Source organism: Myotis yumanensis, unplaced genomic scaffold (assembly GCF_028538775.1).
Source record: "Myotis yumanensis isolate MYYU_CA2020_CCGP unplaced genomic scaffold, mMyoYum1.0.hap1 SCAF_7, whole genome shotgun sequence".
NCBI classification, from domain to species: domain Eukaryota; kingdom Metazoa; phylum Chordata; class Mammalia; order Chiroptera; family Vespertilionidae; genus Myotis; species Myotis yumanensis.
In genome coordinates, this window is record NW_027223758.1 from 61,978,809 (window position 1) to 62,001,325 (window position 22,517).

The 22,517-nt window shown below is 37.7% G+C and overlaps 2 protein-coding genes across 3 annotated transcripts in view; both read left to right on the plus strand.

The window, feature by feature from the left end:
- Nucleotides 1–22,517, plus strand: part of ANKRD12 (ankyrin repeat domain 12) — a 110,556-nt gene that overhangs the window by 84,655 nt on the left and 3,384 nt on the right. For both annotated transcript variants that reach the window (XM_070420653.1, XM_070420654.1), the window contains 4 exons: nt 2,694–7,393; nt 11,405–11,503; nt 16,793–16,936; nt 21,977–22,072. In XM_070420653.1, the coding sequence (XP_070276754.1) occupies nt 2,694–7,393; nt 11,405–11,503; nt 16,793–16,936; nt 21,977–22,072 (5,039 nt within the window). The remainder of the gene's footprint in view (nt 1–2,693; nt 7,394–11,404; nt 11,504–16,792; nt 16,937–21,976; nt 22,073–22,517) is intronic.
- Nucleotides 21,987–22,517, plus strand: part of TWSG1 (twisted gastrulation BMP signaling modulator 1) — a 38,121-nt gene continuing 37,590 nt past the window's right edge. Inside the window, exon 1 of the mRNA XM_070420665.1 lies at nt 21,987–22,072. The gene's annotated coding sequence lies outside the window, so the exon portion shown is untranslated. The remainder of the gene's footprint in view (nt 22,073–22,517) is intronic.

The following is a 22,517-nucleotide window of genomic DNA, read 5'->3' on the forward strand; positions in this document are numbered from 1 at the left end:
TCTGAAAATATTTTGCATCTTACCTGATTTTGTTCAGAAAATTAGGAAAATTATATTTAAAACTATAGTATGTATTTAAGGGTTTTTGTTTTATTCTGTACAAATGTTTTTACTTTTATTATAGAAACCTTTGAATATTTGCAAAAGTAGAAATAGTAGTATTGTAAGCCCACATATTTATTATTCAGTTTTAATAGTTATCACCGTATGTTCAATCTTGTTTTGCCCCTCACAACTCTACATACATTTTTCTACATTGTTAAATATCTATGATATTAAATAGAGGCAAACCGAATGTCCTGTCAGTAGAAAAATCAGTTTAAATGATTACATATTAATTCAAGGTAATACACTGCCCTTAAAAACAGTAATAAAGAAATGTAACTTCAAAAGAAAATTTCTATGATCTGTTAAATGAAAAGAAAAATACATGAAATGGTATACATACTGTAATTTGAGCTGCTTGTTTATACCCTTAAATTCTACCTGAAATTTTTATATATCCTTTATACCTTAGTTTCAGTGCTATGTTTTTGAGAAGCCTGCTTTCATTCTCCAGTTCTCCCAAGCAGACTTTCCCAAGTACACCCTTTGGACCTAGTATCTACTGCCATTTTAGCAATTGGCAGATTATATAACTGTTAAGGGGCAGGACTGGGTTTTTTCATCTTTTCACCCCTATCTCCTAGCACTGTGTGCCTGGCAGAGCATAATTAATATTTAAGACTCATGCTTAGTGTAGAACTGATATTTTATGGGATATCCAAAGGAAAAAATTATTCCCAATTTCCAGTAAAACTAATCATTTGATGAGAAACAGAATATAAATAGAATAGTTATATATAAACGTAAGAATTAAATCCTTGAAGACTGCAAGTATGGAACTCCTTAAGAACAAATTATAAATAAGATGTTATCAGAAAAAAATAACATCTGCTGTATAAGTACATATTTTTGTATTCATTTAATCAAGGACCAAAATAAATACTCCCAAAATAGTTGTTCCTTTTTTGCAACATAAAGTTTTATAGTTTGGTATTATATATTGCAATATTGGTAATTGGGAATGAAGAATTATATTTTTTTACATATGTACGAGTAGTTAAAATCCAAAAATGTTCTTTTTTTATATCATGTGTCAGTATAACTATATCACTCATTGGCATTTAGTAATAATATTGTCTTAGAATATTACCATATCGTCTCCAAAAACAAGGTTGTGATCTGTCTAGAGCTCCTCTATAGTAGTGCCCAGTAACTTTATAGATTCTCCGAAATACTTCTGGAATTTAAATTTTCATGTGAAGCAAATATTTGAGAGCTAGATCACTTTAGAGGAAACAATATATTACAATAAATTTTTAATTTTTTTATTAAATACTTAGCAAATGAAGTTTTATCATATTTGGAATGATTTTTTGTATTCCCTTTCCTTGGTCAGAGGCCTCAGTTTTCTTTTTTTTTAGTTAGAGACCTGGGTTTTGTTTTCAGTTAGAGGCCCATTTATGCAAAATACATTTCAGCTAAGAAAAGGCGCTTGCCCTGGCTGATGTGATTCAGTGGTTAGAGCATCAGCCCACACAAGGAAGAGTTGAGGGTTTGATTCCAAGTCAAGGGCATGTATCTGGGTTGCAGGTTCAATTCCTGCCCCCAGTCAGGGCATGTGCTGGAGGCAACCAATTCACCTATTTCTCTCCCTTTCTCTCTCTCTCTCTCTCTGTCTCTCTCTCTCAGTTTTTCCCTCCCTTTCTCCATCCCTCCTTTCTTTCCTTCCTCTCTTTCTTTCCCCTTCCTCCTCGCCCTCCTTCCCTTCCACTCTCTCTAAAAATAAATGCGGAAAATACCCTTGGGTAAGGATTAACAAAAAATATGCTATGAAGTAGAATCTAGCAGTGCTTTGGCTATATTAATGCAAAAGTTTGGATGCAATTAAATTTTCATGCACTTAATATAAATATATACTTAAAAACAGGAGTTGAGCCTGTTATTTCTTTTATTGTACATATATATATTATTATTATCAAGATTACTATAGATAAGAAAATTAAGGAATAGAGTAGCCTTCTTCAGATTGTGTATCTATTTGTTATACACTTGATTATGGGGATATAGTTCTTTTAATTTTTCTAATTTTTAAAAACTAGATAATCATTTCTTGTATAGTCAAAATGATCTACTTTTACTTAAGTTACTGTCCTTTATGGGAACCACTTGATACCTTTATTAATAAAAATTCTGAAACATAAAACAATCTGTGATATTTACATAATTAAACCCTTTAAATCAGTGGTTTTTAATCTTTCTTTGCATCAAAGAATATTAAGTTAAATATCCTTTCCAGAAAAACAGTACATATATGTAAAAGTTTTATATAACATTAGTATTCAATATTTCCCCTGAAATCCAGTCCCCTGCTTTATATTACCTATTTCTGATACTGTATTGTAAATTCAGTATATCATGTGCTTTTAGATGTATTAAGGAATCCTATCCTGAAGTAGATTCTCTATAAAACTTTTCCATGACACTGTAGCAGAGTTCTTACATGTTTTTATTGCATTATTCACATGTAATTCTGAAATTTTTTTCTGAATTGTTTGAAATGTTTATTGTATATGCTATGTTTTTCTCTGTCTTATTTTTCTGACATTTGTCTTTCAACCAACAATAGATTTTTTTTTTTCTTATTCTAGATTCTGAAGAGGCTCAGTCTGTAAATCCTTCCAGTGTTGATGAAAATATTGACTCTGAGACAGAGAAAGACTCTATCATCTGTGAAAGTAAACAAATAATTCCCAAAGCACCTCTTTCAACTGCCCTTGATGAGTATGAGTTCAAAGATGATGATGATGAAGAAATAAATAAAATGATTGATGATAGGCATATTCTTAGGAAAGAGCTCCGAAAAGAGAATGAATCTGAAGTAGAAAAGAATAGCTTATTTGCAAAACAGGATAAAGCTTTCTACCCTAAATCATTTAAAAATAAAAAACAAAAGCCATCTAGGGTTTTGTATTCAAGTTCTGAAAGTTCAGATGAAGAAATTCTTCCAAACAAAAAGGTTTCTACTCCATGCTCTGTACCTGAAACATCAAATTCCGACACACAGACCAAAAAGGAATATGGAGTTTCAAATGAGCACAAACAGAAAGGTAAAGTTAAAAGAAAGTTAAAGAACCAGAACAAAAATAAAGAGAACCAAGAGCTGAAGCAAGAAAAAGAGGGGAAAGAAAATACCAGAGTAACAAATTTGACAATTGCTACAGTAGATTGTTCAGAAAAGACAAGAGAGGAGGGGAATTTTCGGAAATCTTTTAGCCCTAAAGATGATACTTCATTACATTTATTTCATATTTCCAGTGGTAAATCTCCCAAACATTCTTGTGGACTAAGTGAAAAGCAGTCAACACCACTAAAACAAGAACACACTAAAACATGTTTATCACCAGGAAGTTCTGAAATGTCATTACAGCCTGATCTTGTTCGATATGATAATACAGAATCGGAATTCTTGCCAGAAAGTTCAAGTGTAAAACCTTGTAAGCATAAGGAAAAAAACAAACATCAGAAAGATTTCCACTTAGAATTTGGTGAAAAGTCAAATGCTAAAATAAAGGATGAAGACCATAGTTCAACATTTGAAAACTCAGATTGTACACTGAAAAAAATGGACAAAGAAGGTAAAACATTAAAAAAGCATAAATTGAAACATAAAGAGAGGGAAAAAGAAAAACATAAAAAGGAAATTGAAGGTGAAAAAGAAAAATACAAAAATAGGGATGGGGTTAAAGAGCTACAGCGGAGTGTTGAATTTGATAGAGAATTTTGGAAAGAGAATTTTTTTAAAAGTGATGAAACTGAAGATATATTTTTGAGTATAGAACATGACCCCCTAACAGAAAAAAAGTCAAAATTGGAAAAAAATATAAAAGATGATAAATCAACCAAGGAAAAGCATGTCTCAAAAGAGAGGAATTTTAAAGAAGAACGAGAAAAGATTAAAAAGGAAAGTGAGAAATCGTGTAAGGAGGAAAAAATAAAAGATTTAAAAGAAGAAAGAGAGAATATACCTATAGGTAAAGAAACAGAATTTAGTTCTTTAGGTATAAGTGCCAGTGAGGAATCTATAAGGTTACATTCAATGGAAAAGGAAATAGAAATTGAAAAACAAGAAAAGCACATAAAAGAAAGTAAGGAAAAATCTGACAAACGATTTCAAAGTAAAGAAAAGGACATTGAGAAAGCTGAAAGAAGAAATTCTGAAAAAGAGAAGAAAATAAAACATGAGCATAAGTCAGACAAAGACAAATTAGATCTTAGTGAATGTGTTGACAGAATAAAAGACAGAGACAAACTATATTCACATCATACAGAGAAATGTCATAAAGAAGGCGAGAAGATAAAAAATATTACTATTAAAAAACCTGATGACAGAGAGAAAAGTAGAGAAAAAACAGACAGAAGACATGACAAAGACAAACCTGAAAAAGAGAGGCACCTAGCAGAAAGCAAAGAAAAGCACATGATGGAGAAGAAAAGCAAGCAGTCAGATAATAGTGACTACACTAAATCAGAAAAAAGCAAAAATAAAGACAGGGAGGTAGATAAAAAGGAAAAATCTAGAGATAAAGAAAGTGTAAATATAAGTAATTCCAAACACTTTCAGGAAGAGAAGAGGTCAAGTATAGCAGACAGTAGTAAAGCACAACAGGAAAAAACATCCCTTAAGGAAAAAACAAAAGATGAACCTTTCAAAACTGATGGAAAGGAAAAAGATAAAAAAGATAAAGACATAGACAGATACAAAGAAAGAGATAAACATAAGGATAAAATTCAGCTGAATAGTTTATTCAAACTAAAATCTGAAGCAGATAAGCCCAAACCTAAGTTATCACCAGCTTCAAAAGATACTCGACCTAAAGAAAAGAGGTTGGTGAATGATGATTTAATGCAGACAAGTTTTGAACGAATGCTAAGTCTTAAAGACCTAGAAATAGAGCAGTGGCACAAAAAACATAAGGAAAAAATAAAGCAAAAAGAAAAGGAGCGGTTGAAAAACCGTAACTGTTTAGAACTTAAAGTAAAAGATAAAGAAAAAACAAAGCATACACTAGCTGAGTCCAAAAATAAAGCGCTTACTAGGTCAAAGAGTTCAGAGTTGACTGAGCCTTATACCAAGGAGAAACAGTCTAAAGATGCTGTAAGTAACAGATCACAATCCGTTGACACCAAAAATATAATGAATTTAGGGAAGTCATCTTTTGTCTCAGATAATAGCTTAAACAGATCTCCTAGATCAGAGAATGAAAAGCCAGGTCTCAGCTCCAGATCTGTATCCATGATTTCTGTTGCTAGTTCAGAAGATTCTTGTCATACTACAGTAACCACCCCAAGACCTCCAGTTGAGTATGACTCTGACTTTTTGTTAGAGGGTTCAGATTCCCAAATGTCCTTTTCCCAGTCACCTTTTCTGCCAATTGCCAAATCTCCTGCACTTCATGAAAAGGACTTCGATAGCCTAGCTGAACTACCAGAGCGGATTAAACCACCATATACAAGCAGACTTCCAACATCCCATCTCCGATCATCTTCTGTAGAAGATGTTAAACTTGTTATAAATGAGGGGAGAGCAACTGTAGAAGTTCGAAGATGTAGCATGCCATCTGTCATTTGTGAACATACAAAACAATTCCAAACAACATCAGAAGAAAGCAATCAAGGTGGCTTAGCTGTGCCAAAAGATATTTGCCCTTCTCCCAAATCTGAGGTATCCTCAAATGTGCCTGAAAGAGAACTTTCAAATGTATCAAACATAAATTCCAGTTTTGCCACCTCTCCAACTAGATCTATAAACAGCAAATATATTTCAGCTGATATAAATGTTATCAAGAGTTCTGCTCCAGTGGGCACTTCAATGGACAGTCCTGTTCATTTAGAGCCATCTAATCAGATTGGTGTGATCCAAAATAAATCATGGGAGATACATGTAGATAGACTGGACTCAGTAAGCACCAGTGACTTCATCGGCCCAAATTCTAGTACTTCCGGTCAAGATTCTTCTGTTCAGGTTTTTTGTAATTCTGAAAACAAAATACTGAAAGAACAGAATACTGACTTTTTATGCCTGCACCAGAATGAACTGCCAGTAAACTCTTGTGCTCAGGATGCAGCATCCTTTCTACCTTCACAGCAACCAGGCTCTTTCCACAGCCAATCACTTTCAGACACTGAATCTATTTCTAAACATACGTCTTCGTCATATGCTGCCAATCAAGATCCAGGTATTTTACAACATAAAAATGCAGTTCAGATTATCAGTACTGTTTTAGATACTGATAATGAATCTACAAAAGATATGGAGAATACTTTTGCCCTAACAGATGTTCAGAAGACAGATACCTTTGTTCCAGTGTACTCTGAAAACTCTGTTCAAGAAGCATCACCAAATTTTGAGAAGGCTAATACTTTGCCTATATTACCATTAGAGAAGGACTTTAATGGAAGTGATTACTCTTCCCAGCTAAATATACATTATGCATTTAGCAAACATATATATAAGTCTTCCAATAGCCATGAAGTTGAAAATAGCACTTCTGATATTCAGGTTATTTCACACGAAAAAGAAAGCAAGCTGGAAAGTTTGGTTTTAACTCATTTGAATGATAAGTGTGATTCTGATTTATGTGAAATTAATGCAGGAATGCCAAAAGGAAACCTAAATGAACAAGATAATCCAAAGCTTTGTCTTGAAAGTGAAAAGTGTTTGCTTTCCATCGAAGAGGAAGAATCACAACAAAGCACTTTATCATGTCTGGAAAACCATTCACAACAACCAGCTCAACCAGAAATGCATAAATATGGGCAATTAATTAAAGTAGAATTAGAAGAAAATGCTGAAGATGATAAAACTGAAAACCAAATTCCTCAGAGGATGACTAGAAACAAAGCAAATACAGTGGCAAATCAAAGCAAACAGATTCTTGCTAGTTGTACAATATTACCAGAAAAAGACAGTGAATCTTCATCTCCTAGAGGAAGAATAAGATTAACTGAAGAAGATGATCCTCAAGTTCACCACCCACGGAAAAGGAAAGTGTCACGTGTACCTCAGCCTGTGCAAGTGAGTCCCTCTTTACTACAAGCAAAAGAGAAAACTCAGCAGTCTCTGGCAGCCATTGTAGATTCTCTGAAACTAGATGAGATTCAGCCATACAGTTCAGAGAGAGCAAATCCATATTTTGAGTATTTGCACATAAGAAAAAAAATTGAAGAAAAGCGCAAATTGTTATGTAGTGTTATTCCTCAAGCACCTCAGTATTATGATGAATATGTGACATTTAATGGATCATATCTCTTGGATGGAAATCCCTTAAGCAAGATTTGCATTCCCACAGTAAGTAAGATTACTTGATATACATCTGCAATGCTGTACAATAGAAATAATAATGCAAGTCACATGGAGTTTTAAATTTTCTGGTAGCCTCATTTTAAAACGTAAAAATAAACTGGTAAATTAATTTTAATATTTAACCAGCTGTATACATATTTCAAAATATAATCAATATGGACAAGTTATCATTGAGACCGTCGATATTCTTTTTTCGTTATACTAAGTATTTGAAATCTGGTGTGCTGGTGTATCTACAGTACATCTCAATTTAACCTACCCACATTTCAGTAAGTGGTCAGTAGCCATATGTGGTTAGTGGTTGCCTTATTGAACAACACTGAGCTACAGTATTTTGTTTCTCATTACCTGCTTTTCTTTCTGTCCCAAAAATATGTTTTTATTGCTTTAAAGGGTAATTCCTTTATATGTGCTTTTGATTCCATACAGTCCACTCTTCTCTGGAACCTTCCTCTATTACAGTACTTCTCACTAGTATATTTTTCAATTTTCCTTCTACATTGGCCTATATCCCCCCATTTCGAACATATTTGAGTCTCCTTCATCCAAGGGAGAAAAAGTTACCCCTTGGTAACTCTGCCAGGTTGTCAAGCTCGCCCTCTCTTTCCTTTATTACTGCACTCTTGGAGAGTAGTCTGTGCCTCCTGTGTCCTCTGCATCACTTCCTGTTCCCCCTTGACTATTAGGTATTGGCAGAGGTCACCAGTGAGCTTGCAACTACCAGATCCATTGGCCTCTTTCTTTTTCTTTCTACTTGACTTCAATTATTGACATTGTGACCATCTTGGTCTAAATCAAATTCTCCCTCTCCCACTCCCACCCTGGTCTTTTGGTGGCACTCTTTTCTAATTCCCTTGCCCCACTGATGAATCCTTTCTCTCTTTTAATGACTCCTCTACCCACCCTTTAAACATCAGAGTTCTCTAGGAATCAATTATTTTGTCAGCTTTTTGCCAGTGTGGTCTTACCTATTGCTATGGTTTCAGTAATTTTTCATGTGCCAGTTAGTCCCAAAAAATTATTATCTAGCTACATATCATTTTTGTTGACCTCCAGAATCAAACATAGGTGCCTCCAGGCATCCTTACCTAAATGACTTTCCGATAACCTGTCATAGGAAGCTAACTTGCACATAAGCTAACTATGGAATTGTTTGTGAGAGACTTACTAGTTAGTGCTATCAGGAACAATACCTATAAGTGTGTGAGGGAAGCCAAATTGGGCAGAGCAAGAAGTTGAACTGAAATGCAGTTGCAACAGTGACCTCAGCTGAAACCACAAGAGCTCTACAGAGATGGCCTTCCTGATAAGTAGCCTGCACTCAGAGAAGAAACATAACCTTGGCCAGGCCAACTCACTTACCTGAAAGGTAATTCTTATAGAGGCACTCCAGTGAGAGCTGTCAGCCAACACTCCTAGATGCTGGGGGATGAGTGTCTCATTGCTGAAGCAGGCGGAAGGGGAAGATTTAACCATGCACCATGGCATTCACTCTGACCTCAGACTTCACATAGACTACAAGGAATGATTTCTCTCTCCCTCAAAAACACATCTTTATCCATTAGTGATGATACCAAAGTAGAAACCTACCAGTCAGCAAATTCTAACCATTCTACCTTAGAACTTTCTGCAGAATCTATACCTTCTTCTATACCTGGCTTAGGGCCCTCATCATTATCTGTCATTTAGAACATTAAAAGAATTTTTTCACCTTTTTTTTTTTTTTTTGAGAGAAACATTGATGTGAAAAAGAAACATCTATCAATTGGTTGCCTCCTGCATTCTCCCTGACTGGGGATTGAACCCACAATCTGGATATATGCCCTGACTGGGAATTGAACCCACTACTTTCTAGTGTATGGGACAACTCTCCAACCAACTGAGCCACACCGGCCAGAACTTTTTACTACTTTTTTCTCTTCATGTCTTTCTGCTGGAGCATTTTCTTTTGTTAAATTTATATTTCTTTAAAAACAATAGAAAGCTATTTTCTTATGTAAAGATCTCAGCTGTGATTAGCTGACTTCCCGTCTTCTACAGCTTAAAATCTATATCTAAGTATAGCACAATCATTCACTTCATATTCTGACCCCAATCTACCCATCTGGCTTCATTTTCTTACTGCTACTTCCAAACTCACCCACTACATCAGCCAATCTGAACTCTTCTATGGAAATCTCTTGTTCATTAGTTTTGGTAGTTTGGCAGTGCTGTTCTCCCTGCCTGAAATGCTCTCTTCAGGTCCCCTTTTATAATCCTCTTTCATGCCTTTGTTCTAAGCTGTGATGTCACCCCTGTATGAAATCTAGTCAAGGCAGAATTGCTTGTGTCTTCCTTATACTTCCCCTATAATATTGTAGATAACTGTTTAGGTGTCTGTCTCTGTCTCTCAGTGATAATTTTATTAAGGGCTAGGGCACTATCTCTTGTAGAATAGTTCCAAGTTTATCTTCAGCCATGAATACACTACTGATTTCTATAACCATGTTTCTAGCTGCTTCTAGACAGCTGAATGCCCCACACTATCCTTAAAATCAGTATATCTAGCCCTATATCTAGTGTTTCTCAGTGGTTAGAGCATCAGCCCACACACCAAAGAGTTGCGGTTCGATTCCCAGTCAAGGGCACATTCCTGAATTGCAGATTGGATCCCTAGCCCTGGTCAAGGGGTGTGCAGGAGGCAACCAATTGATGTGTTTCTTTCACATTGATGTTTCTTTCTGTGTCTCTCTCTCTCTCTCTCTCTCTCTCTCTCTCTCTCTCTCTCTCCTGACACTCCTCTCTTCCTCTCTCTCTAAAACAAACATATAAATGGAAAAAAATATCCTTGGAATGATTAACAAAAAAAAATCATATCTAATACCAATCTTGTCTTATCTCAAAAGTGCTCAGTGGAACATATTTTAAGAAAAACTGGTTTACAAACTAGACTACAATCTTTATTACTTTGCCCCTGCTGATCTCTCTATCCTCATATCCATCATTCTTTCCTTCCTGTTATGTTCCTGGGACTCAAGCCTGCTTATAATTGCCTCCAAGCTCCATACTGTTTGTTTCATGCATTTGATTATACCATCCTCTCTTCTGGGAATTACCTCCCTCTCTTCTTTCTCTTTCCTTTTTTCCCACAATTCATTTCTCTTAACTCTTCTTTTAGGTTAAGGCTCAGGCATTACCCTCTGAAAGAAGCTTTCTCTGACACTCCAGCCTCAAAGGAATAGATACTTTTCCTCTGTGTTGCTTGAAAGAGGCGTGCATGATTGCAAACTACAACAATAGCACCAAACACTCCACTTAACTCTTCTTGTTATAAATTTAAAGTTTACAGGACATAGAAATCAAGCAAATGTATCATTGCAATTAGAGGCCAGCTTATTGAAAAATGATCAGCCCCAAAAAGTTATGTCTTATATTTTCCATATTGATTCGACTAATTGAATCCTTATGATATTTAACAGGTTTTTCAGTCTTCCATAATTCCTGTAAACTGTTTACTGATTATAGAGTCTTGATTAGATCCAGGTTTGATTCTTTGGCAAGAGCTTTTCATATATGGTGTTGTATAATTCCTATTGTACATCATGAAACACACTATCTGTTTCTCTTAACCTTCAGAAAAGTCAAAAGAGTCAACTAAGTTAGTATACTGTGCCAAATATACTGAGCTATCTTACTTTGTCCTAATAATGCTGACAATAATTATAAGCTGGGATGAGAGAGGGGGAAATATAGATTCTCTAAGGCAGCAGTCGCCAACCAGTGGTCTGAAAGTTTGGTGACCTCTGCTCTAAGGTATCTAGTGGAAGAATATTTAGGGTTTCAAACAGGTGAAATTGAAAAGTAATTGTATAATTGTTACTATATTATTTAATTCAGAGAACATCTGAATTTATATCTTCATTTTAAGTTATCTACTAACAGGTTTTAATTTTATAAGTGTAGCCCATTATTATAAATAAAACCTAATACTTTTAACTATTATATTTTTAAAATTAGATTACACCACCCCCTTCACTGTCAGATCCGCTCAAAGAGCTGTTTCGGCAACAGGAAGTTGTAAGGATGAAACTACGTTTGCAACACAGCATTGAGAGGGTAAGAGATGTTTACATTTACATTTATGCTAAGAAATAACTTTTAACAATATATTACAATGGCCTACAGTTTTTTATTAGTGAATTTTTCTTATTTAGATCCATTTTGAGATATGGTTTGTTACCTTGTGCATATCTGATTAGATGGAGAATTTGTAAGCCTGTTTTAGGGTAGCTGTTCCCATGTTACAATTTATGTTCAGTATATTTTCAATTTATAAAAATTTCTAATAATTTTCTCTTTTAAAAAAAATACTTTTACTGATTTTGGAGAGGGAGAGAGTGAGAGAAAAACATCAATGATGAGAAAGAATCATTGATTGGCTGCCTCCTGCAAGCCCCACACTGGGGATTGAGCCCATAACCCGGGCATGTGCCCTGACTGGGAATTGAACCATGACCTCCTGGTTTGCTCAACCACTGAGCCACGCCAGCCAGGCTAATTTTCTTATTGAATTTGCAGAACTATAACAGTGAATTCCTAGTTGGACATTTGGATTTCTACATTTTAGAACTGTTGCTTGGTACCAGTTAGTTTATTGCAAAGTACTTACAGAGGCTGTGCTTACTGATCCTTACTTTAGTATTTCAGTTTCTAGTGGTTAGTCTTGGCATGAAATGACAGGGGGGAAACCTATCTAATTATTTATGAAAATCATAAAAGGCCCTGGTCGGTGTGGTTCAATTTGTTGGAGCATCGTCCCACGCACCAGAAGGTCACAGGTTCAAACCCAGTCAAGGGGAGAGTACTGGGCTGGGGTTAGGGAGGTATAGCCAATTGATGTGTCTGTTTCACATTGCTATTTCTCTCTCACGAACACCCTCCCTTTCTGAAATAAAAAAACACCTTCTTAATCTTTTGGGATAGTCAGGGACTTCTGCAAATATGATATAACGTAGTTATATACAAACAAAACCTTGTCTACAAGTCTTTGATTCATACATGATTAATTCCTTAGGGCAGAGCTTAATCTTTTTTGTGCCATGGACCCCTATAACAATCTGGTAAATATAAGACCTTTTCTCAGAATAATGTTTTTGTGGGGGTTTTTTTCAGAATAATGTTTTTAAATCAATAAATTGATAGCATTACAGTGAGAACAAATAAAAGAAGGAAGCACTGATACAGAACTTATAATGCATGACCCATGTCATTGAGCAGTAAGTTAGATCATATAACACATATATCAATAGTTGTTTTAACTATCAAGCACCTACTACAGAAGCCATGCTTTTTACAGACAGTTAAGAATTGTCATTTGAACTGTGCAACTTGCAGAATCTTGATAGTGAAAATGACTCATTCTCCTTCGTATTGACCATCACACAATTTAGAATTGCATAATACTACCAAGCAATTTAAATGTCTGACCAATATGAAGACAAACAGCTTTATCATTTGTTGGCTGAATGAACTACTGGCTACAGAATTGCTTGATAGTTGGCCAGCTGTGTTGCACAATTTACACAGAAAGCTGCTGTCATGTGTCATGAAGTCGCAGGTCTAATAACTATAGAATTTCAAAGAAGAAGTGAGTATAAAAATATGGGGGCAATATCTGCAACAACTGTAATATGAATTGAAAATATTTGTGATTTTTATTTTGGGTTTTGTTTTTGTTTTTAATCCTCACCCAGGAATATTTTTTTCCTTTGATTTTTTTAGAAAGTGGAGGGGAGGGAGAAGAGAGAGAGATAGAGAAAGAAAGAGAGAAACATCAATTGGTTGCCTCTGTCATACACCCTAAGCAGGGATCAAACCAGCAACCCAGGTATGTGCCCTTGACTGGGAATTGGACCCACAATCGTTCGGTATGCAAGCTGATACTCTAACCACCGCACAGGGCTAGAATGGCTGTAATTTTAAAAGACAGATAGTGAGTATTGGCAAGGATGTGAAAAAATTGGAACCTTCATACATTGGTGGGGGGAATATAAAATGGTACAACTGCTATTTAAGACAGTGTGGTAGTTCCTCGACAAGTTAAACATAGAATTACTGTGTGACCTAGCAGTTCTCTTATTTACCCAAGAGAAATAAAAACATACATTGAAACAAAAACTTAAGCATGAAATATTCATAGCAGCATTATTCATGATAGCCCAATGCTGGAAACGACCCAAAAGATCGACAACTGATGAATGGATGAATAAAATGTGGTATATTCATACAATGGAATATTATTCAGCCATAAAAAGGAACAGTGTACTAATTAATACATGGTATGACATAGATGAACCTTGAAAACATGTGACATGAAAGAAGCCAGTTACAAAAGGTCACATATTATATGATTACATTTATATAAAGTGTTCAGAATAGATAAAATTCATAAAAGCGAGAAACCAAGATGGCGGCATAGGTAAACACCTAAAATTGCTGCCTCACACAACCACTTCAAAACTACAATTAAAAGACAAAACGGACATCATCCAGAACCACAGGAAGGCTGGCTGAGTGGAAATTCTACAACTAGAACGAAAGAGAAAAGCACACTGAGACTCAGAAGAGGTGCGGAAGTGAAGTGCAGAGGTACGGAGGCACACGTGGAAAGGGCTGGCAACTGAGGACACGATTGTCTTTTTCAATCGGGAGGGAGACACAAGCTCCCGACTGCTCTGAACTCCAGTTCCGGGCGAGTCTCTGGGGACCCAGACTCATATGGGGAGAAACTGGACTGTCTGGCATTGGGTTGAACTCGAGGGCGGCTTTCTCTCAGAGGTGCTTGCAGCGATTACCATGGGACACTGAGACCCAGGGCCTCTCAGGGCAGGGTTGAGGATCAGCCATAGCTGTTTGCTCCGCCCTGTTGATTCCCTGAGACCCGCCCACCCAAACTGTGCCCAGAGGCTTTTGCATATGAATGGGCTGGACCTTTGCAATCTAAAATTACCTAACAAACTGCAGCTGGGTCAGAGAGACCTAGAACATCCAAAAGAAGGCCCAAGGCCCCACAGCAGCTTGCATTGCTTCACAGCTGGGCCTCATCTGGGCACCTCCAAACCCCAAACAAAGAAGAGGAATCTGCAGATCTCTCCGTAGCTCCTGCTGGGTAGCCTCAGGCAGAGGCTAAATTAGCACCTCCTTAGAGATCCAAGAGCCAGTGTACCCAGTGGTCAGAGTGGGACCATCCAGATTACAACTCCTCAGATCCATAAGGGACACACTCAGGGGGCAGACTCAAGTGAGCACCAAAGCCCCACTGAAGCAAGTCTTGCCCCAGAAGGGTGTCTTCAGCACAGAAGTTCTCCCACTGTAGACACAGCTGATTCTCACAGCCAATTGGCCTGGAGGTCAATTCCTCCCAGTGATACCTACAACAATCAAGGCTTAACTACAACAAGACTGTGCACACAGCCCACAAAGGGGTGCACCAAGAGTGTCCACCCTAGGTAATTGGGGAGGCTGAGCCACTGGGCCCTATAGGACACCTAGCACACAAAGCCACTCTTTTTTTTTTTTTTTTTTTTTAAATATATTTTATTGATTTTTTACAGAGAGGAAGGGAGAGAGATAGAGAGTTAGAAACATCGATGAGAGAGAAACATCGATCAGCTGCCTCCTGCACATCTCCCACTGGGGATGTGCCTGCAACCCAGGTACATGCCCTTGACCGGAATCGAACCTGGGACCTTTCAGTCCGCAGGCCGACGCTCTATCCACTGAGCCAAACCGATTTCGGCACAAAGCCACTCTTATCAACACAGGGAAGCAGCCAAAATGCGGAGACAAAGAAACAGGTCACAAATGACAGAAATGGAGGAAAGCAAACTACTGGATATAGAGTTCAAAACCACAGTTATAAGGTTTTTCAAGAATTTTCTAGAAACCGCCGATAAATTTAGTGAGACCCTCGAGGATATGAGAAAGGACCAAGTAGAAATTAAGCATACACTGACTGAAATAAAGAATACTATACAGAGATCCAACAGCAGACTAGAGGATTGCAAGAATCAAGTCAAAGATTTGAAATACAAAGAAGCAAAAAACGCCCACCTGGAAAAACAAAAAGAAAAAAGAATCCAAAAATATGAAGATAGTGTAAGGAGCCTCTGGGACAACTTCAAGCGTACCAACATCCAAATTATGGGGGTGCCAGAAGAAGAGAGAGAGCAAGATATTGAAAACCTATTTGAAGAAATAATGACAGAAAACGTCCCTTACCTGGTGAAAGAAATAGACTTTTAAGTCCAGGAAGCACAGAGAACCCCAAACAAAAGAATCCAAAGACAACCACACCAAGACACATCATAATTAAAATGCCAAGAGCAAAAGACAGAATCTTAAAAGCAGCAAGAGAAAAACAATTAGTTACCTACAAGGTTGTACCCATATGATTGTCTGCTGATTTCTCAACCGAAACTATGCAGGCCAGAAGGGAGTGGCAAGAAATATTCAAAGTGATGAATAACAAGAACCTACAACCAAGATTACTTTACCCAGCAAAGCTATCATTCAGAATTGAAGGTCAGATAAAGAGTTTCACAGATAAGGAAAAGCTAAAGGAATTCAGCACCACCAAACCAGTATTATATAAAATGCTGAAAGGTATTCTTTAAGAAGAGGAAGAAGAAGAAAAAGGTAAAGATAAAAATTATGAACAACAAATACATATCTATCAACAAGTGAATCTAAAAATCAAGTGAATAAAAAATCTGATGAACAGAATAAACTGGTGAATATAATAAAATCAGGGGCATAGAAAGGGAGTGGACTGACAATTCTCTGGGGGAAGGGAGTGGGGGGAGTGTGGGAAGAGATTGGACAAAAATCGTACACCTATGGATGAGGACAGTGCGGGGGGAGGGGTAAGGACAGAGGGTGGGGTCGGAACCGGGAGGAAGGGAGCTATGGAGGTAAAAAAATAAAAGGAACAACTGTAATAATCTGAACAATAAAGATTTATTTTTTAAAAATTCATAAAAGCAAAAATAGAGGTAGTTGCCAGGGAAAGAGGGTAAATGGGGAGTAGCTTTGCTGATGGGTATGGGGCTTCTTTTTGGAGTGATGAAAATGATCTGGAATTGGTGGTAGTGATTAAACATCTTGTGAATAAACTAAAAGTCACCATTGTACACTGTACAAGATCATTTTTAAAAAGAGACTGCCAGTTTTAAAAAGAGAAAGTTTACTTACACTTTTCGAACACTAGTTCTCAAGTTTCTCAAGCTTACTATAAAGAAAAAACTACTCTGAGATTAAAGTTCTTTAGCATATTTTAAGTGTTTTATATTTTATTTAAAAACAAGTAGTTAAAGAATTATTTTTTTAAATTCTTTGTTCAACTAGGAAAAACTCATTGTATCCAATGAACAGGAAGTTCTACGAGTTCATTACAGAGCTGCAAGAACACTGGCAAATCAGACACTGCCATTTAGTGCGTGCACTGTTTTACTGGATGCAGAAGTCTACAGTGTGCCACTGGATGCTCAGGTACAGTGCTCACTGATACAATTAGAATGTTCTTAATACAATTTGGGGTTTTTTGTAATGTATTTCCATTGAAGAAATTTGAATTCAACAATCAGTAAAGCTCAAATGAGAAAAACATTTTCTAAAGTCCTCTAATACAGCAGCCGCCAGCATTTCAGACCTCACAGACCTCCAGTGGTCCACAGACCACTGGTTGGCGACCGCTGCTCCAAAGGTTTCCTTAAACCAACGGTTGCCAACCTTTCAGACCTCATGGACCACCAGTGGTCCGCGGACCACCAGTTGGCAACCACTGCTCTAATATAATACCATGTCTAATAATATTTATAGCATAAAAGTTTATCCTATATAATAAAAGGCCAATATGGAAATGGTCCCCTGAGGACTTCCAAGGGGAGACCAGGAGTTCGATTGCTCGCTGTGATGTGCCCTGACTACCAGGGGACGGCGCGGAACATGGTGGGCAACCAGCGGCGGTGGTGGGGTGCTGAGCGAGCAAGGGAAGGAGGAGGTGGGGAAGCTGATAAGCCTTGATCGCTGGCCAGACCTAGGGACCTACCTGAGCATAAATTTCGTGCACCGGGCCTCTAGTGTATTATATATACTAGAGGGGGTTTCCTCAGCCCAGCCTACACCCTCTCACAGTCCGGGGGCCCTTGGGGGATGTCCCCACGGGAAGCAGGCCTAAGCCAGCAGTCGGACATCCTTAGCGCTGCCGTGGAGGCAGGAGAGGCTCCTACCACTGCTGCTGCGCTCATCAGCTGTGAGCTTGGCTTCTGGCTGAGCGGCGCTCGCCCTGTGGGAGCACACTGACTACCAGGGGGCAGCTCCTGCGTTGAGCGTCTGCCCCAGGTGGTCAGTGCACGTCATAGTGACCAGTCGTTCCGCCATTCGGTCAATTTTCGTATTAGCCTTTTATTATATAGGATATAGGGATGGGCAAAAGTAGGTTTACAGTTGTTCATATGGAAAAATATAATCTATAATAATAAAAGCATAATATGCTAATTAGACCATACAGCGGAACGACCGTCAGATTACCATCCGGGACCACTCTATGACACCAACTGGCGCCAGGCCAGCCAAGGCAGGTGTGATGCAATTGGTCAGGGGCCCAGCCATCGCCCCACCCCACAATCACTCCAAAGAGGGAGGCCCAGGCCACTGACCAGCTGCAGCGGGTGGGCGGGGCCTCCCTCTGCAAGGGAAGCCGGGTCCTGGGTGCCTGCCAGTGGCTGGAGGGAAGCCCAGGTCATGGGTGCCAGAGGGAAGCCGGTGCTGGCAGCTGGAAAAGGAAGGCCTACTCTTGCATGAAATTTCGTGCATTGGGCCTCTAGTACAATAATTAATAATAATACAAGAATAAACTGTTTCATGTACTCACAACTGTAAACCTTCTTTTGTTCACCCCATATATAAGGATATACATATATCCTATCTAATAAAAATGGAATATGCAAATTGACCATCACACATCACAAAGATGGTAGCACCCATAACCACAAGATGGTGGCACCCAGTCCCCTCAGCCCTGTTGGAATCCCCCAGTCCTTTCAGCTCAGCTGGGGGGGGGGGCGGCAGGCTCATGGTGCGGTTCAGCCCACCAGCCGGCCAGGGCCAGCCCAAGGTGCAGGCAAGCCTCAGATGTCAGCTGCCCAGCCGAGGCTCAGGTAACCAGGGCCAGCCGAGCCTTGCACTGCCAGCAGTGGCAGCAGCAGAGGTGTGATGGGGGCATCGCCTTCCCCTGATGGCCAAGTCACCTTCTGCCCCTGAGGGCTCCCAGACTGTGAGCAGGCTGGGTTGAGGGAACCCCTCCAGTGCATGAATTTTCGTACACCAGGCCTCTAGTGTATGCGTGTGTGTGTGTGTGTGTGTGTGTGTATGTCATAAACCTTTATACCATAAAAGTAAATATGTGTTTAGGATAGTGTCCCTATAGGTAATTTATAATTTGGTTCTAAAGTGGATACTTGTACATTCAGTCTGGCCTTCAAGCAGCTGGAAAGATACTGTAAGCTGGAAAACAGTACAGGCAGACCGAACCTCTAAGTTGCGACCGTGCTATAATAGGGCCAGGTTTTGTTTTGATCTTGGATGTCTTTCGAATAAATTAATACTCAGTAAGTCCTCACTTAACATAGTCAACAGGTTCTGCAACTTTAAGCAAAACAACATATAATGAAATTAGTATTACCATAGGCTCATTGATACAAACAAGGGTTAAGTTTCTATGGCATCTCATCAGCGTTATATTGAAACACAGCACAGAACAAAATATTATTCAAGTGCCTACTATAATTGAAAAACTGTAGTTGTATCTTGAACAAAGTTTACTGCTGCATATGAATTACCTGAATTAGACATATCAGTTGTCAGAATATTTTTGTTTCATAAACCAGAATGAAATTCATTGGTCATAAGAGAATATAATAATTAAGATAAAAAGTGTAAACGTGGACAATAAAATATCATCAAAAAAAAAAAAAGAGACTAGGAAATGCTGTTTTAAATTGGACAAGCTAGAAATACAAGGGATATAAAGTATATTACAGAGAAAGTTACTGATTTCTCTCTGGTTTTATTTTATGTTTTATTTTTCTCATGTGCTAAAAAGGAGATTAAACAAAATAAGTAGATTTCTAACTTTCTTTTTTTTTTAATATATTTTATTGATTTTTTTACAGAGAGGAAGGGAGAGAGATAGAGAGTTAGAAACATCGATGAGAGAGAAACATCGATCAGCTGCCTCCTGCACATCTCCCACTGGGGATGTGCCCGCAGCCCAGGCACATGCCCCTGACCGGAATCGAACCTGGGACCCCTCAGTCCGCAGGCCGACGCTCTATCCACTGAGCCAAACCAGTTTCGGCAATTTCTAACTTTCTTAAGCCACCAACTGTTTTATTCAAATGAGAGCGTTCAAAGGTAACAGAAACTATTATTAAAATGAATAATTGGATCTATCTTAGGAAAGAACTATTTGACCCTTAGGAAAATAGACATTTCTAGAAAGGACTTTACATAATTTCCAATTTTAAAGGGAAGAATGAATAGTTTTTAATAAAGTTAAATGAACAGTTTAGCCCTCTTGCTAAAGGCCGGGCTCTAGACCATGTGGTATCTTGATGACTTTTTAAGTTTCATGCAATTACAGAGTCATGAATCAATTTTAGAACTATAAATCAAGCTATAAGGAAAGTCTCTGAGGATTTCTAGTTCAGAATGGTTAAGTAAACACATCTGTTTACTTTTTTTCCTCCCAAAACTCATTGAAATGACAAAGACATGTAAAAATAGAAACAAATTCATAGGCAAACTGAAAGTAGAGATGGAAAGCCACTGGACCAGAACATTCAGACTTTTCTGCTGAAAGACAGATGAAAACATATTGATACTGAACAAATACAGCTTTATTGAGAAATCTGTAGCCCCAGATGGGTTATAAAGAGAATTTCAAAAATAAGTGAATTTTCCCAGTAAACCTTAAGAATAATTATAAAATCATTGAAAAGGAGGATCAGTCTTAATAATTAAATTAAATCTGCCTGATAATTAAAAGGCAAAGTAAATTCTTATTCTTAAGGAAAACTATAGAACCTATTACCCATCATTTTACAGCTGACTTTAGAGGAGAAGATCTGAGTAACAGGTTTGTTTCATATGAGAATAGCCTCTGAGGAGCTAAGAAAAAAAATAAATCTATCTTTCCTGAGTAAGGGCTTGGATCATTCATTAGCCTACTCTCTTATTACACTTCTTTCTTTTCTAAATAAACTTGTAATATTAAAAAGAGATTCAACAATAAAATGTAAAGTAGTCAAAACATCTTACTTGAGGACCAAGGAGGAAGTGATAATGGCTAAATATGTGAGTGTGAAGCTACCTGATGCGTGGATGTCATTTTGATAGCACTGGTAGTAATAGTAGTAATAATTATAGCAAACTAGAGGCCCGGTGCATGACAGTGCACTGGGAGGGTGGGGGGGATCCCTCAGCCTGGTCTGCACCCTCTCTCAGTCTGGGACCCCTTGGGGGATACCTGCCTGCTGGGGATTAGGCCTAAGCCGACAATCAGACATCCCTTTCACAGTCCAGGATCTCTCGCTCCTTACTGCCCACCTGCAGCAGAGGCAAGAGAGGCTCCTGCCACCGCCACTGCACTCGCCAGCCATGAGCCTGGCTTCTGGCTGAGTGGCGCTCCCCCAGTGGGAGCGCACTGACCACCAGGGGGCAGCTCCTGCGTTGAGCATCTGCCCCTTGGTGGTCAGTGCGTGTCATAGCGACCAGTCGTTCCACCATTCAGTTGATTTGCATATTACACTTTTATTATATAGGATGTTTATTAGATTGAGTGCTTCCTGTATTTACAAGTGTTAAGAGACTCTTAAATTCTCAAAAAAAGATTAAAAGAGCTATTTTTATCCTATTTTACAGAATTGAAAATTGAGAGAGTACATAATGAGTTCAAGATTACACAGTATGATACAAAGCTGACAGTTGAATATAGCCTACCTCAAAACTGGTATATAAAATTTCATTATGAGCACTCCAAAATACTGGTCCTGTAAAAAAAATATCTGTCTCAAAGGATTGTCTCCCACCTTAACACTTTTTCTCCCTACATTAATGTTGATGATAAACTTTAACATTAAATTAAATATGAAATAAATTTTACTTTAAAAAGAATGTCACAGGCATAATACTTGATATGGCATGCCTTTTGGAGAAACATCTTTGACTCACAGAGCAATAGGATTCTATTTATTTAATTAAACCCAGCATCCTAAGAATTCTAATAACTACTCTGTCCACTCAATATGGAAATAAATGCTTTATCAAATTTTTAAAATATTCAGATAATAATTTAAAATATATTTCAAAATATATTTTCAAAATATATTCAAAATATATATTTTCAAAATATATTTTCATCATTCCTTAAAAAATGGAATATAACATGAAAAGATATAATGACATAATAGATTTTAAAGTGGGTTTTCTATTTTATTATATTCAACTATATTTAATGTTCTCTTTCAGTCTGATGACAGTAAAACTTCTGTGAGGGATCGCTTTAATGCAAGACAGTTCATGTCTTGGTTACAAGATGTGGATGATAAATTTGACAAATTAAAGGTATGTATATTGAGAAGTTCAGTTTAAATGGATGCTTTCCCCTTCTCTTTTTTTTCATTTTTTAAAAAATATATATTTTATTGATTTTTTACAGAGAGGAAGGGAGAGGGATAGAGAATTAGAAACATCGATGAGAGAGAAACATCGTTCAGCTGCCTCCTGCACACTCCCTACTGGGTATGTGCCCACAACTAAGGTACATGCCCTTGACCGGAATCGAACCTGGGACCCTTCAGTCCGCAGGCCGACGCTCTATCCATTGAGCCAAACCAGTTAGGGCTCATTTTAACTTTAAAAAAAATGATTGATTTTTAGAAAGAGAGAGGAGGGGTTATAGAGAGAGAAACATCAACTTGTTGTTCCATTTATTTATGCATTTATTGGTTGATTTTTGTATGTGCCCTGATCAGGGATCGAACCCACAACCTTGATGTATTGGGTCGAC